This window comes from Schistocerca americana, chromosome 8, assembly GCF_021461395.2.
Source record: "Schistocerca americana isolate TAMUIC-IGC-003095 chromosome 8, iqSchAmer2.1, whole genome shotgun sequence".
NCBI classification, from domain to species: domain Eukaryota; kingdom Metazoa; phylum Arthropoda; class Insecta; order Orthoptera; family Acrididae; genus Schistocerca; species Schistocerca americana.
In genome coordinates, this window is record NC_060126.1 from 510,348,326 (window position 1) to 510,365,298 (window position 16,973).

A 16,973-nucleotide genomic window follows, 5' to 3' on the forward strand; every position below is an offset into this window, starting at 1 on the left:
GCCTCGTGTAAGGAGGAGAAATGCGTGCCATCACGTTTCCGACTTTGATAAAGGTCGGATTGTAGCCTATCGCGATTGCGGTTTATCGTATCAGGACATTGCTGTTCGCGTTGGTCGAGATCCAATGACTGTTAGCAAATTATGGAATCGGTGGGTTCAGGAGGGTAATACGGAACGCCGTGCTGTATCTCAACTGCCTCGTATCACTAGCAGTCGAGATGACAGGCATCTTATCCACATGGCTGTAACGGATCGTGCAGCCACGTCTCGATCCCTGAGTCAACAGATGGGGACGTTTGCAAGACAACAACCATCTGCACGAACAGTTCGACGACGTTTGCTGCAGCATGGACTATCAGCTCGGAGGCCACGGCTGCAGTTACCCTTGACGCCGCATCACAGACAGGAGTGCCTGCGATGTTGTACTCAACGACGAAGTTTGGTGCACGAATGGCAAAACGTCATTTCTTCGGATGAATCCACGTTCTGTTTATTGCATCATGATGGTCGCATCCGTGTTTGGCGACATCGCGGTGAACGCACATTGGATGCGTGTATTCGTCATCGCCATACTGGCGTATCACCCGGCGTGATGCTATGGGGTGCCATTGGTTACACGTCTCGGTCACCTCTTGTTCGTATCGACAGCAGTTTGAACAGTGCACGTTACATTTCAGATGTGTTAGGACCCGTGGCTCTACCCTTCATTAGATCCCTGCGAAACCGTACGTTTCAGCAGGATAATGCACGACCGCATGTTGCAGGTCCTGTACGGGCCTTTCTGGATACAGAAAATGTTCGACTGCTGCCCTGGACAGCACATTCTCCAGATCTCTCACCAGTCTGGTCAATGGCGGCCGAGCAACTGGCTCGTCACAATACGCCAGTCACTACTCTTGATGAACTGTGGTATCGTGCTGAAACTGCATGGGCAGTTGTACCTGTACACGCCATCCAAGCTCTGTTTGACTCAATGCCCAGGCGTATGAAGGCCGTTATAACGGCTGGGTACTGTTTTCTCAGGATCTATGCACCCAAATTGCGTGAAAATGTAATCACATGTCAGTTTTAATATAATATGTTTGTCCAATGAATACCAGTTTATCATCTGCAATTCCTCTTGGTGTAGCAATTTTGATGGCCAGTAGTGTTTTTGGTCCTGTAACTTTGTTTTTCGGTTATTAAGTCCCTCACTTTTGTTTATGGCATAGCGTAACAAAACCATTTAAACAATAAACGTGTGAACGGGTATAATGCTTATCCTGATTACAGTGTGACGAAAATATTCATGGGATCCCTGGTAACATCGTCTCGGACCTCCTTTTCCCCAGTGTAGTGCACCAGCCCGACGTGGCATGGACTCAACACGTTGTTGTTGTTGAAAGCCCCCTTCATAAATATTAAACCATGCTGATACTACACCCGTCGATAACTGTGAAGGTGCTGCCATTGCAGAACTTTGTTGCACGAATTGGCCTGTATGTCCCATAAATGTTAGATGGGATTCATGTCAGGTGACCTGGGTGGCCAAATTTTTCGTTCGAAGTGTCCACAATGTTCTTGAAATCTATCGCGATTGGCTGAAAACGGTACCCAGGTTGTGGAACGTAACCAGGACGCCGTCCATTTAGTGTAAACGTAGCCTGCGCCATTGTGGAGCCCTTACCAGCTTGCACAGTTCCTTCTTGACAACTTGGGTCCATGACTTCCTGGAGTCTGCGCCGCACCCGAACCCTAACATCAGTTCCTATCAGCGGAAATCGAGACTCATCCAATGAGGCCGCTGTTTCCTCGTCGTCTAGGGTCCGGTCATGAGCCCTACTGTTAGCAAAGGCACTCGCGTCAGTCGTCTGCTGCCTTAGTCCATTAACGCCAAATTTCGCCACAGTGTGCTAACGGAACTTCGTAGCTCCCACCTTTATTGCTGCGGTTATTCACGGGGTTTTGCTTGTCTGTTGATACTGACTACGCTGACGCTGCTGCTCTCGGTCGTTAAGTGAAGGCTGTCGGCCACCGCGTTGTCCGTAGTGAGAGGTGATGCCCGAAATTTGGTATTCTCGGCACACTCTTGACACTGTGGATCCCGAAATAGTGAATTCCCTAACGATTTCCGAAAGGGAATGTCCTAAGGGCCTCCCAAATGCTATTCCGCATTCAAAGCCTATTAATTTCCGTCGTGCGGCGATATCCACGTCAAAATCTTTTTCACACGAGTCACCTCAGTTCCAAGTGACAGCTCCGCCAATCCACTGCCCTTCTGTACCCTGTGTACACGATACTACTGCCACCTTTGTATGCACTTTTCACTATTCCATGACTCATCACCTCAATGAATATTGTCAGACCAGAATGAAACCGACTGTTGAATGTACTTCACAACTCAATACACAGTGCAGATCCTAGTGAATTGGCACCAGTGATAGTGACATTCGCCAAAAGGGCAGAATATACCTATGGTGAATGGAGCAAGGGAAAATAAGCGCCCTCATCCATTGACTCAAATGGAATGTGGTGCACCAAGAATGCCTTCATTGAAAACTAGTACACCAATACTGTAGTATCTCCATGTCTGTGGGATGCGTAGATTATAATTTGAACTTTATGCGGATTTATTTTCAGTAAAAAAAAAGTATTTCCTACAGTAGGAGACCTGTGTGTCTATGTGGAGACTAGTGACGTTGTTGAGACTTTTCGTGTGAAGACTGCAACACTGTAAGTCTTGAAGACGTGCACATGCTGCGTACTTCCATGTCCCTGCACAGGTCCAATCTACCAGTACCGACTTGGCATGGGCCGCATTGCGCAAACATTTATTTATTTATTTAGCGTATGGCAAGTACAAATCACGTATGAAAAATCTAAAAGTACATAACACACAAAACAGTTACAATATCACAAACAAACATCTAGGTTAGAAATATAATCGATTGCACTGTTAGTCGCATCCGTGAAGTCCCTTGTTGGCCCAGGGTAGGCCCTCAGAGGGCATTCTACCACGATATGGTGAATTGTCTGCCTGTCAGCGCACTGTGGTGATGGCACTATGCTCCATTTGTACAGGGAGTCCGCACAACGGCCGTGGCTCGTCCTGATCCTGTTAAGGGTAGACCAGATTTTGCGGGGCAAGTCAAAGCCCTGAGGTCTGTTAGACGTTCCCAATAAGGTGTTAACCTGAGGCGGTGTCTTTTCCTCCCATTCTTCTCTCCAGCGGTCCTCAAGAATAAAAGCGTTCTTTACCAGATCTTTGGCACTTGCGAGAGGGGGGTGTCTGGATTTCAATCTATTGCACAAACGGAATGTTGACGACAGTACAGTTGTAAGGCATCATGGTCTCCTGACCTTCATTGCTTACACATTCCACCCTCACAATCATATTCCACACATCAAGACACTTCATTCGAACCCAAACTCGATAAGATAAATTCAATGTTGTATGAATTCATGTAAACGATATGCAGTACACACATACATTCCAGACACGACGGTCACAGAAGCTTTTAGTTCGGGAGACGCAAACCGCAAGCTGGGGGGCCGGTCCCTTCAGAGGACGAGTCAACCTTGACTGCCCGTATAGTGGACAGCGTTTGCCCGCGTGAAAAGAAGAATTACCCCATGTTCGGCTCAAAAGCAAATTCCGCTACATTGTGTGGGAGCGCCCAGCCTATGCATTCTTTACAAATATAGCACACAGTTTCAGAGATTTTCACAGGGAGACAGCAAACGCCAAATGCCGATGCTACAGATTTCCGGATTGGTCGCCTTACACGAAACGTCATTCTCCCGTTTTAGAAGAGCAATGCTGATTGGCAGACGATATTTCTGACGCCTTGAGCTGAAGGAGTAATGGGAGAGAACGTAACAAGAGCGTGCGCACTCGTATGTGTACTCAAAGAGCGAGGAACACGTCTCTCCTCAATACTTCACTGGGAGAGCACCTCTGACAAGAGCGAATCGGAGTGCGACTCTATATTGAGTCCTTGCGCTTAAGCATTGTTCACTGTGTTGACCGCCACACTTATTGTGCGGTGTGAACAGACAGAGTTATAGTTAAACGCCTGCGAGCTAATTTTTGAGTGGCATCACGGTGGACTGGTTATCTGACCGGTGTACCACGTGAATAGTTAAACTAGGGGCGAATAGGAGTCCTTGACTTCATCAAGGCGTATGGAGAGTTTGATTGGCGAAGGTCAATCCAGATGGAAGGAGAGTTATCTTATTTGTCAGCAGCGAGCGGCGCAGACAGCAGTCATCGCAGCTTACGGTATTGTGCGCTACAGCTCTTGTGAGCCCCATATTTCCTCCACAACAGTAAACTTCACTGCATTTCACACACAACAGCCTCGACCGTACCTAGAAACATTCTAACGGATAATTATTCAAGTTGAGTAGGCCCAGCTCTCAGACATTCTGCCAAGTCAATAACAATCTTAAGATTTGCATAGAAATTTCATTAGCGAATCCTATCCTTGAGAGGTAACTTCACATTCCGGAAAGAACCCGGAAATAACTTGTTCACTTCATAACTAAAGGTGCAATTGTGATTTCTCAGAATTTTAGCAAAATAAATAATAATTTTCGTTAGTTTCATGTTTTTCTTACACTAACTAGCACTACTCCAGTACCCAAGTATCCCACTAGTTACGTAAGAAATTCTGTGAATTTTTGTGTCACTTCCTTACAGCGGACGACTCCAGAAGATATTTATTGCTGAAAGTTTTTCAGGCATTTCTCTTTAGAACGTTAGGAGCGTCTGTCTGACTTCTGTAGTAGTGTGGGGGTGGAAATTGCATCTTGCAGGAGCCACAGGGTAAAGGGTACATCTCAGATGTATCCGTTGCACAGAATAACAGAATAGTACGCACACGCCACTCACGCTGTTATGCTGTGTTTTTCCCTAATTAACCTTTTCAACGCAGTCGAGGGGAGTAGAACGTCCTTGGTTGTTTGCTGTTGCTGTCGAGGATCAGAGAACAATGTGTGAGTGGGACTGTGACTTGACAAACTAGCAACACGATGTGATTTGTTTAAATAAGTGTACGTTGCAGCAAAAGCAGGATTAAATGGTTCAGTTGGCGAGAAATCTCATCCCACAAAACTTGAAGCAACTTGGAACAACACAAAAATCCAAATTCAATTATATTTAAGCTTATACGTATCGCAGTGGAATATGTTTGGGCACTTTATTCTCCTTCCGTTTCGAGTTATTACTTAACTATGAACTTGCCAGTTTCTTCCCATCTCCTCTCACGTATTCTTAGGTCATCTATATTTGATAGGACGTGTTTCAAGAGTAACCGTAATCGTATCACTGGGGCATTAATCTGTGTTTCCACTTTCTCACAACAATCTGTGTTCAGCTGTACATTTGATATTACATCTCTTCTAGTGTAATTTGTCTGGGTCATTTGACTGAATACATGTTAGATCTGCGCCCACAACAACTCTTCTAGAGTTGTGTTATTCATATTTCATTGATTGAAATGAGTATGAGTATGTATTACACAATACAATCATATCTTTCTCATTAGGAACTACATAAAACCAGTCTGTGGCACTTAAGTGTATGTGTATAAACTCCTATTCAATAAATTATTTTCTTAATACAGTTATCAGGTAAGAAATTATAATAACCTACCTTATGGCTGTCTTGGTATCACATCTAAACTAACACAAAAGCATGCTTAGATATTTTCTCCCTCTTGACCATTTCATTACAGTCTAAATGGTCAGTTAATTCTTAGAGCTATGTGGCTATAAACAATCTTTCTCTGGCTGTGTATATACGTACTGTTCCTTGCCCACTGCCTGGTCAAGATAACATTTTATACCTATGTAACTCCCTGCTCTCAATTAATGGAATATTAAATACGTAGGCTGACACACAATTGGTTACAAGTATATCTGGTTCCATTACTTTCAATGTTATGTATGTATCTTCTTCCATTAGAGTCATTGAAACGTTACACCTGTTAATTCAGCTTGGACTAGCCTTAGATATTGTGCAAACTGTACTGTACTTACTATGTGTGGTGCAAGAATTCCCTTCCTGTGAGTGAAGTGGCATTCACTATTTCTTCATATTCTATAATTAATTCGCTAAGCAACGTTTGTTAATGTAGGAGTTGTTCATTGATCGTCACGAATGCTGCAGTTCCCTAAATGTATAGGTCTATATGTCTCAAAGAATTTGTGACGAAGTGTTCCAGTTTCGTCATTTCATTCGTGAGCAATTGCTAATCTGTGGCAATCGAATCTACCGTCTGCACAACACAGAAGTGACCTGCTGAGAGGACAATCCCCGGACGTTGCAGGACATCCAGCGGTTTCTGGACGGGGCGGACGCCGGCGCCGTGTACTTCAGTATGGGCTCCAACGTGAAGAGCAGAGACTGGCCCGAGGAGAAGCGGCAGGCCTTCCTGACGGTCTTCTCCAGACTGGAACAGCGCGTGCTCTGGAAGTGGGAGGCCGACTCCCTGCCTGGACAGCCCCCGAACGTCAAGACAGGCAAGTGGCTGCCGCAACCGGACATCCTCGGTGAGTACACCGTCCTGGCAGCAGCGCACTTTGTCATCTGAAGTTACCAGGTAGACGGGAAGGGGCTCCCACTCTGCAGAGGAGCACGTGACGATCTGAAACTCCGTGGTGGGCTGGGACTCCAGCGCGGCCAGGAACTACCATCTAAACTTGTACTCGGTTTAAGTCTGCCAGGAAGTTTCGGTCTACCGCACACTCCACTGTAGAGTACTAATTTATTCTAAAAACGATCCCCTGAGTTCTAGCTTAGCCGTTTCTCTGCAGTGTTATTTATTCCAGCAGTGCAACACCCGCATGCCAGAGAACGTGTGTGGGGTCTGGAAAGTAGGAGATGATATACTGGCAGAACTAATGCTATGGGGGCGAGGTAGCGGTCATGCTTGGATAGCTCCCTAGGCAAGAGCACCTGTCCGTGAAAGGCAAAAGTTTCGAATTCGAGTCCCAGTTTGGCACACAGTTTTAATCTGCCAGAAACTTTCACTTGGCAAAGCGCTCATTCGATTGTGCAGTATCAGTAATGTTTAATGCATCAGCTCTGGCTCAGGTCAGTGACCTTAGTAAAAGTGTGGAAAGCAGTTAAGCAGAAGGGTAGTGCAATATAACAAATTAGGAAATAATTAAGGCATGATAGGAAAGCTTACATACGCTGAAAGTGCAGGGGAAAAAAACGTCGATGCCATAGCAAATACTTCGGCTTATGGGTGAAGGGAGAGGATAATGTTAACCGATTTCTCTGTAGTGCTTGACAGTTGTGTAATACCTAAACAACTAGATCCCAGTAACATACCTTTTTACGTTTTCACGTTATTAATTTGTATGAATGTTTACTTTTCCTCATTAGTAATAAGAAATTTGTACATTGCCGCAGAAAACGGCAGAGATAGGCTTTTAAAATTATCTTTGTAACAGAAGAGCAACGTCTGGACATTATTCTGTTTTTCTAACAGCATTTGTTCCAGTCTCGCTTGAGAGTACTCATTTTTTAGATGTCACACAAAAAGGACGTTTAATTTTTAATAATGCATCAACAATGTGTGTAGTAAATGCTAAGTGTATTATAAAAATGCAATATAAAATCATCACAGCCGCAACAATATTTTTATTTGATTCGTTCACAAGCATGGCTATGGTCTGCAGTCATATCTTAAAATATATATGCCCGAATCATCAAGATTTAGTGGCAGCACTGTATGATTGGCAAACAGAGAATATTAGAGGTAAATTAATGATGTCTGCCTAATCTAATAGCGACGTTTACTTTTTGTTAATCACTAAGTTTTGCGCAGATTCAGACATTGTAAAAATCTACATCAATAGAGTAAGGAAAATTATCCTACATGCGTTATTCATTTTTGCACCTTCAGTATCTGTATGTTGCATTGTATTTTTCTTACACTGCGAGGAATACTGTTCATGTCACTCATTTAGTTGCAACAAGAATCCATGCTTTAATTTCAGTACTGCAAGTAGCAATTAACTCTCATTACGTAAATTTCATGCCGATTCGTACTCTATGTTAGTTGTTGGGCTGCCTGCCAGCACGGTTATTTCATATTCGACGAACAGACCAACACACGGTAGAGGATAGCAATATTAAAGTCGCTTCACCTTTTTTTGATATTCTCCAAGTATTATTTGATCATGAACTGCCTTTCGGATTCTTAAACCTGCCAGGCGAAAAATTAATGTCGCTACTTTCTCCTTAGGTATTACTATTGAGAGAACTCATTTACATCGTCGAAAAGGAAACAAAAATTAAACCCAAAATTGCCGTTGCTTTTGCGGACAAAGATATACTGGTCCCACCCAATTCCAAACTACCATAATTTGATGTCACTCCCGTATTTACAAATGTTTCCACAGCTAACTGTGTAGACATATTAACATCTCTTTTTGCAGAGACCCAAAATAAATAGTGTAGGATTACATGACAATAATATTTGCTCAAAAACACATAAAACAGAGTTATTTTCTGTTTCAGAACACTTTTTCGGGTCTAACTGCCTAGCTAAGGGCGCCCCTCTTAGTCCTGTACTATCTGAAATTTTGGTGGACACTTTTGAAAAGGTTTTCTTACAGCAAGAGCTACTGTGTCTCAGAATTAAATTGTATATCAGATATGTGGACAAGGAATGCTACCAGTACAGAGTTAAATATATCCCTACATTTAAACTCTCAACGCAATACTGTTTAGTTCACAACTGAACTGGGAGACTTTTCTTTAAATTTGATATCCCCTCATACAGACATTAGCACAAAGAAACAATAATTTGGCACTTACAGCAAAACAATATTTACCGATACCGCAAATCCTGAAAGCTCACAGCACCCACAAAGTCACAAATGTTCCCGCTTTCATTCCCTTTTCCGTTGTCCGAAAGTCCCTTTCAAACCGAACTGCAGGGACTCACACTTATCCGTTGTAAACTGCTCTCTAAAATGTTCCGCTAAAGAAGAGAGAGACAAACTTAAGTCGTACTTGACGATCATATTGGTTTCAGGAAGGAGAAGTAATTCTGATGTCTCGTTGTCTTTCCTCGCTAGATGACGATGGAAGTCATATTTACCGAAACGTCGCGTAATTTCAAACTCAATAGGCCGAACAACCGGGGACTTTGTTTTTAAAAATTGTGACGTTGCACTTTGTAGAGGAAGGTATACTGGAGAAAAAAGTCAGGAAACTTTCCTAACGATTCTGAACCCGGAAAAAACATCGATCATGTAAGCTGGAGTACGATGTAGACAATTCTTACAACACTGGGACAAGAACAGATACAAACGAATAACCTACAAAAGACTTGGATGAAAGCTATGGGCAACATACTTGTCGATGAATGGGTCTAACGGTAAACGAAGAAAAGAGGAAGATGATGATGTGTTATGGAAAGGAGAACAACAGCTCACTCAGCATTACAGTTGGGAACTACACGTTACTGGAAGGAGTGAAAGAGTCGTTCTGTGTAGAAAATAGGATTACACAGATGGCCGAAGCAAGGATAAGTGACTGAGGATAAAAAATCAGGATAGGTACAAGAGTTCAGGTATAATTTACCTTATATTTGAGCAACTGAAAAATCCAACAAACTGATCCTTCACTGTACAATTCGTATATTTCTTGGTACATTTTTAGTGATTGCGCAATGTGGTGGCGAGTGCATGTTGTTGGATGGAGATGCAGATAGACAAGCTGGACTCTGTCATTTCTTGGTGGTGAAGGTAGATATTAATTCCACAGTAGAATTATGTATAGTAAGTTTTGTCCCCTCCAAATTAAGCAAGGAATTTAAATAATAAAGACAATACATTACATATGATTAAACCAGGACATCAAAGTTTCTACAAAGGAAAAAGTATACATTTTTATACAGTACCGAATTAATCATAGAATAATTACAGAAGCTCAACGATGGAATGTTGAACAGAACAGAAAGCAAAATGAATCAACAAAAGGTATGTAGTGTCTAAACTATGGTGTTACAAACTGGTAATTAGGACTTCATATCCCATTCTTGTCCAATACGAAATAAATAGCTCGTCGAATGGAAAGATGACCCCGAATCTTCCTTCCTCCTTTCTTTGCACTCTGCCCTTGTGAGAGCACTTGAGGAGCTACACGACTGAGTAGCGTCCCCTGTCACTGAAGCTGACAATGGTCGGGAGAGCTGTGTGCTGACCACATGCCTCTAAATGTCCACACGGCTGAGGATGACACGGCGGTCGGTAGACACCGTTGGGCCTTCTAAGGCCTGTTACAACCGAGTTTACTTTTATTGGTCCACCATGATTTGCGGTGACAGCAGTCTAATTCTTGTCTTAGAATAAATGTGTCATTTGTGTCTGTCTCACTGCATATTTATTTTAGTTATCTTCTGTGACATTGTGTAGTAGATTTTTCTATGAATTGTCCACGTTTCGTCGAGCTGTGTTACTTGGCAGAAACACAGCAAGCGAAAGCTACTTTTGTCCTTCAGTTTTTCACAAGTGTACTTACTCGTTTTACATGTTCTAAAGTTCATGTTCCTGAAACAGAACATCGTGGGTGATCGTGTTTCGGTTTGTGATTTGACACTTTACTATGATGAGAAATGTGGAGGTCTGCTTTTCCAGGCGCTACAGTCTGGAACCGCGCGACCGCTACGGTCGCATGTTCGAATCATGCCTCGGGCATGGGTGTGTGTGATGTCCTTAGGTTAGTTAGGTTTAAGTAGCTCTAAGTTCTAGGGGACTGATGACCTCAGAAGTTAAGTCCCATAGCGCTCAGAGCCATTTGAACCATTTTGCTTTTCCAGCAATGAGTAAGGAAATTCATTTAAAAGTCGCTGTTAATTGATAAGCTGTCAGACAAATAACACACGCTCTATTGAATTCCTGAAACAATTCCGGTTAAATCAATATGTCACAAGACACAGTTACATGAAAATTTTATTGATATGGAAATCAAATAAACAACCTGACTTGTCGTGAATATAAACCACTAACAGTCGCACTATGAATTGCACAGAAACAATTTCCCAGACCCAAGCTAAGAGACACAGTTCTGAGGAAAGGAGAATTTTGCAGTGGCAATGCCCGTCCCATGTTCGGCCGAAACTTTCACAGCGGGACATAAAGCGGACACAATGCAATGTCGTAGTGACTATGCAGACCACCGGCAACAGCCGTCCTTGTCCCTGGAAGACACCCAATAAATCTACTTTTTAACAATGATCATTCGGGAAGCCTTTAGCAGGAACACGGCTCGAAATGGCAGATAAACGTGCAGAAAAACCCAACTTAAAACATTGGTGACCCACTTTGTCCAACAGCGTTAAAACCCACGTGGAAAACAGCTGTTTGTCTCAGCATTACGTAGCAGAAATTAAGCTGTGCCTTTCGAAAGAAACGATGCCTATGATAGGCCACAGAAGCTCTAGTGGGTGGAGTTATAACAAGTACGAACACTCTGACTCGCCAGAAAGAAAAAGTGTGACCACCAGCAATGATGCAGGCAAAATTAAGACAGAAAAGTCCTCTCTTCTCTTGCAGCAAATCGTCAAGTGTTTGAGCAAGGTGACTCGTGTATTTTTGCCGTACTTTCAGTTATACCCTGTAGTTAAACATATTCACGAGTGTCGGGCTTAATTGAAGCAAAATCATGAGATATCCAATTTAATGAAAAGAATTGTTCAGCCACTGTAGAGTACTTTATGCTGTGAAGTTATTGAATGGTTTTAATTGTTCTTTACCAACCCCATCCATTATTTGGTTATTGTAATCGTGAATTTATTGCAGTTGATGTCTCTGGCCCCAATTGTATTTAATTTGTTTGTATTCTACAGACCCCAGATATCGTTAACGACCAGACTACTATTAAAGAATTCTGGAGTTAGGAATTGATATTAACAGTTTGGCAATACCCATCATATAAATGTTTCACCATCATGTATGTATTATAATTATGATTGCTGTATCGTCAAGTCATACTGACTGCAAAAACAAACCTTAATAATGAAGAAACCCTTTTAAATTACTCTTTGCTAACAAGCAGTGACGCCATGAACCAGTACACGTTCAAGTGTCTTTCACAGGGTGTGTACTGGAGCCGGTATTGAGATCATTGTTAGAAATTTGCAGAACGTTGGAATTTTTGTCACTACTCTGGTGGTAATACAATCGGCAGTGACTACATAACATTATACTTCTAACTGGAACGCAAGTCACGAACTGAAACTCGTTAATTGTAATGCAGATCACAGTTTAACAACACTTCTCGTCAATAAATGTCCTGAGATATTTGCGCTGTTTCAGACTGCGAAATTCTAGAACCAGTGACCTAGCAGTCACGACAGCTGTCATCAGCGAATTCCTTCCTCAGCCGCAGTGCAGCGCCTGTCTTTTTCCTTTTTGGGAGATCAGAGGCCAGGAATGACTGCGCTACCACGTAAGGTCGTGCTGCAAACAGCCCCTGAGACGTGGAGACACTGTCTCCATGTCAACAGTCCTGACTTCGCTCGCTACGCGATATGCTATTCAACAATAGGGCTTGAGACATATTCTGCAACATCACAACTCGCCCTGGACCAATTAGCTATACATATTACAACTGATTCATGTGATTTATGTTCATAACAGTGCACCGGAGTCCACGAGTGTGTGTAAGGTACCTGTTTGTATGAGTGCTTTAAAGTACAACAATTAGCACGGCTTGGCGTGGCGTGTTGCAGCCCACAAGAACGTGCGGGCGTTCATCACACACGGCGGACTGCTCAGCACGCAGGAGGCGATGGCGAGGGGTGTGCCGCTGGTCGGCGTGCCCGTCTTCATGGACCAGAAGCTCAACGTGGTGCTCGCCGCCAAGCAGGGCTACGCCGTCAGGGTGGAGCTCCACAACATCACCGAGGCTTCCATAGGGTGGGCGCTCGGCGAGGTGCTGAACGTCCCCAGGTGAGCAGTGGGCACTGTAAGGGGCTACTTCAACAGGCTACTGTGTGTGTGTGTGTCACATCGCAGTGCGGGCTAGGTAAATACAAAGATATAGAGTGTGAGATGGGGAGGGGTTATGGAGAGAGGATTAGCAAGGAAGCCTGGAGGGAAACCAGTCTGCTTCTGCAAGACGAAAGGTAGGAGGGACACACCTCCTTTTACCCAATAATTACAAGGTCACAAAGTTTCAGTACCATTCAGGTATTGTCAGAGCTCAAGGACAGCAGTTACACCTAGAACGAAACTGGGTGTGATCGCCTGTCGATGGATGGACAGAATGGTTCAAAATTATACCACCCCCCCCCCCCTTGATGTGTTGTGCACCATAATCGGGAAGCTGTTCACACAGTGTTTGGACTAAAATTGTGGCTACCACAAGTAATACCTAATACTGTAAGTAGTATGGCTACGAGGGTAGCGTCTCGCTAACGCCTTAAATTAACCATGTCAGATTCGTTAACAACAACACTGACACACTAGCAATGCAGGTCTAAGGCACAAGAAAAAGAAGAGAGGATTAAGTATGACTGTGAGGACATGGAAACACCTAGTCAAAAAGTTTTGATTTGTTTAGATTTGTGATGTCACAAACAACGTCTAGGATTACTCCACCCTCCACACACGCAGACACAGACACAGACACACTGCACAATGTGTACTATTTCCCTTTACCTCTCCTCCAGGCAGAACCTAGTAATGTGGCCATCATTAAAATAAAAGAACCAATTGGAATGTTGCCCCACCTGAGCTGTGTCAAAAGTAACGGAACCATCTCATTTATTTTTCAAAAATACATCACATACTTAGAAAAGTATCTGAAGTTGGAATAATGATGAAAGTGTTGTCAGCTATGTTTCCATTGTTGGATTCAAAACATTGTTTATGGACTGGCTCACCAGTTGCATCGGTAAAGTTCATCTAAGTTAAGCCGTAGAGAGCGAGTGGTACCGTGAAATTAACATGGCCAGGCTTCTAACTGCCAAAAACACATGTTAGTTAAAATACTGTGAGAAGCAAAACAAATATTCTGTCTCATTTACTGGTACAATGTAATTAATTAGACATCTTATTGGTGCAAGTGACAGTACACTATCACATTAAGTATTTCCAAGTCCAAATTGTTCTCAAGCATCATTTTAGTAGGGACAAAGATAATGCATGATGTTATGCATTATGAAAATATAGCTGATAAGATTGATCAACAATTATCTCTCTTGTTATAAATGACTCTAGCATACTAGAGGTTATGCACACTAACAATTTTTGACAGAGAATGAAATATTTGCCATTGAACTATTGTGCAAGGCTCTCTGTACGTCTATAGTCTGTATTTCCTATATTTAACTATGAAATGACACCCGGCTCTAATAAAAATATGCAATGTGGGAACACACTTTCACACACACTGCATAGCCAAAACTTTTAACTTATGACCTACAATCCATAACTTGTAGCCCATAACCCATAACAAGAGGATCAGTACAGTAGGTCACATTGCAATTAGAAAATCAGACAAAACGTGTGGGTGATGGGTTACAGGCTATAGGTTACCAGTTACAAGGTTCAAGGTTGTTAGAGGTTAATAGGTACCGGTTGTGGCCTATGGTTTACAGGTTGTGGGTTAAAGGATATGCATCAGAGCTTATGGGTTACAGGTTACTAGTTACAGGTCATGGCTTATGGTCTACAAGTTACAGTTATAGGTTACATGATCCCTGACCACTGGTCATAATCTCTGGTTACAGCTCACCATCATCAACCACTAATTCTCTACATTGACCATTATACCATGTTGCAGCAATACTGCAACAATTAACACTCCTCACTCCTATTCAAGATCTAGTAGTTGATATGCCCAGTAGCTATAACCTCTCCCATTCCCTGACACATTCAGCAGCTGTCACCTTCAACTGTAGGCGATACCACACAGTCACTGAAACTCAGTAAATGAAACACACAGCACATACAAACTGATTTTAATTAGTTACACAATATTTCCTCTGTCTCTAATGCTTACTTTAATGAGGCAATAACAGAGTAATATACATTTAAGAGGCAATGCAGTTTTCCAATTTGTAGCAGCGGAAGATGACAACGTTTTGTAATGTGCTAATGGTAGACATCTTGACGATATTGCTTTAAAAAGTGCATTCCAACGTCTATGGCACCTTTTGCGAAGATGTCATCATTTACTTTGCTAATTTTCAGTGTACATTTAGCTGTAAGTTAGATCTCCAGTAGTGCTCTAGGCAAATTAAATGATGTCTTTCAGTGCGATGAGTGTATTGTTATAAGTTATACAGACAACTTAGATGCACTAATATTTACTTCTGAGGTCCATTGTGTTTTCAACGTGTGGTAGCATTGTGAGACTTTTCATTTTAGAGAACTTTTAGACGTGAGAGTAACATTGGTAATGCATGGTACATTTTAGGCTGTAAGACAGATCTACAATAGTGCTCATGTGTGGGTTTTTGCAATCATATTTAGATCAGTTTATTGCATGGTACAAAGATGAAAGTACTGTGAAGTACAGTTGTGTATTAACCAATAATTTATTAAAGTGTCAATATCTGAGTTATGTGCAATTTAATAAGTAATACAGACAGTTTAGAGATGGTAATATTTAACTTCAACGTCCATAGTGGTTATATAGTATGCAAAATCATACATACTGCATGAAATAATACAAAGTTATTTTGTAGCCAATATTTACTGTTTTTCGTCATTTTTTGTGTTAGTTTCCATATTTGTTGTATTTCATCATGTTTCTTTCCTCTAATATTTCTAGATTAATTTATAATTCAGTTCTATGCATTCTCTTGTGTAGATCTGTTTTGGTTGAAATACATTATTTTTTAATTTCTTGGTATAATTCCATCTGTAAATATTTTTTGTTATATATTTCCTTTCAGTTTTGTGTATCCTTTATTTATGCTAGATCTTTCTAATATTTTTTTTCAGTTTCCTCTTTTAGATAGTTCAGCGTTTTGATTTATTCTCTTTGACAGATGCGCATTGTAATTACTCGTATTTTGATGCCTTTTTATGTTAGCGAGTCATTGGCTTTTCTCTGTCGGAATTCCTTTATGTTCTCTATTGCCTAGATTACCCCAAAGATCATTTTGCATTTCTGCATCTCCTAAAATCTGCAACTGCGAGGCAGTTTACTTGAACACACTGTTTCTTTCTTCCCAGTTTTCCTGATGGTACATGGTATCTTCTTATTTTTCACTGCATGTTCTTAGCATATTTTCTAATACACAGTCGAAGAGAACTGGACAGAAGCATCACCATGTCTCAGACCTGTATTTATTTTAAATGTATTTTATCCATAATGAATGCAGTTGAACTCTGTGAGCGTTTCTTTATACGGTGTGGAATGATAATCGCTACCAATGACTAGTTGATAAAGTAAGGAATGAGGAGGTACACTGCAGAATTGGTCGAGAAGGGAATATACGGAAAACATTGGCAAGAAAAAGGGATAGGATGATAGGACATCTGTTAAGATATCAGGGAATAAGTTCCATAGTACTAGAGGGAGCTGTAGAGGGTGAAAAATGTTGAGGAAGTCAAGAGATTGGAATACATACAGCAGATAACTGAGGATGTAGGTTGCAGTTGCTTCTCTAAGATTAAAAGGTTGGCACAGGAGAGGAATTCAATACAAGGCGATTTTATAGAACACGTGACTGGTTTTGGGGTTCAGATGGTTTACCATCAGTTACATGTTTCCACACTCAGTGTCGGTGATCAGTGTTGAAATCAAAAACAAATATAGTGATGATCACGAAATAGACACAAATGATACATTCAGAAGTGGCTAAGCGACATGTGTTGCAATACTTGATAGTACTTATAGTGGAAGGGTGAAGGGCATAGATAACCATTGTATCTATAACAGTACTGCCCCATAATGGAATGGTTCTTTGCTGTGGGTGCAAGGTCCATCAATTGCCTTGAGTGTGACCTAT

General features: G+C 41.9%; 1 protein-coding gene across 1 annotated transcript in view; it reads left to right on the forward strand.

Annotated features, from left to right (window-relative positions):
- LOC124544893 (UDP-glycosyltransferase UGT5-like) overlaps positions 1 to 16,973 on the forward strand; it is a 39,954-nt gene that overhangs the window by 20,255 nt on the left and 2,726 nt on the right. Inside the window, exons 3-4 of the mRNA XM_047123621.1 lie at positions 6,312 to 6,534; positions 12,738 to 12,957. Of these exons, the coding sequence (XP_046979577.1) occupies positions 6,312 to 6,534; positions 12,738 to 12,957 (443 nt within the window). The remainder of the gene's footprint in view (positions 1 to 6,311; positions 6,535 to 12,737; positions 12,958 to 16,973) is intronic.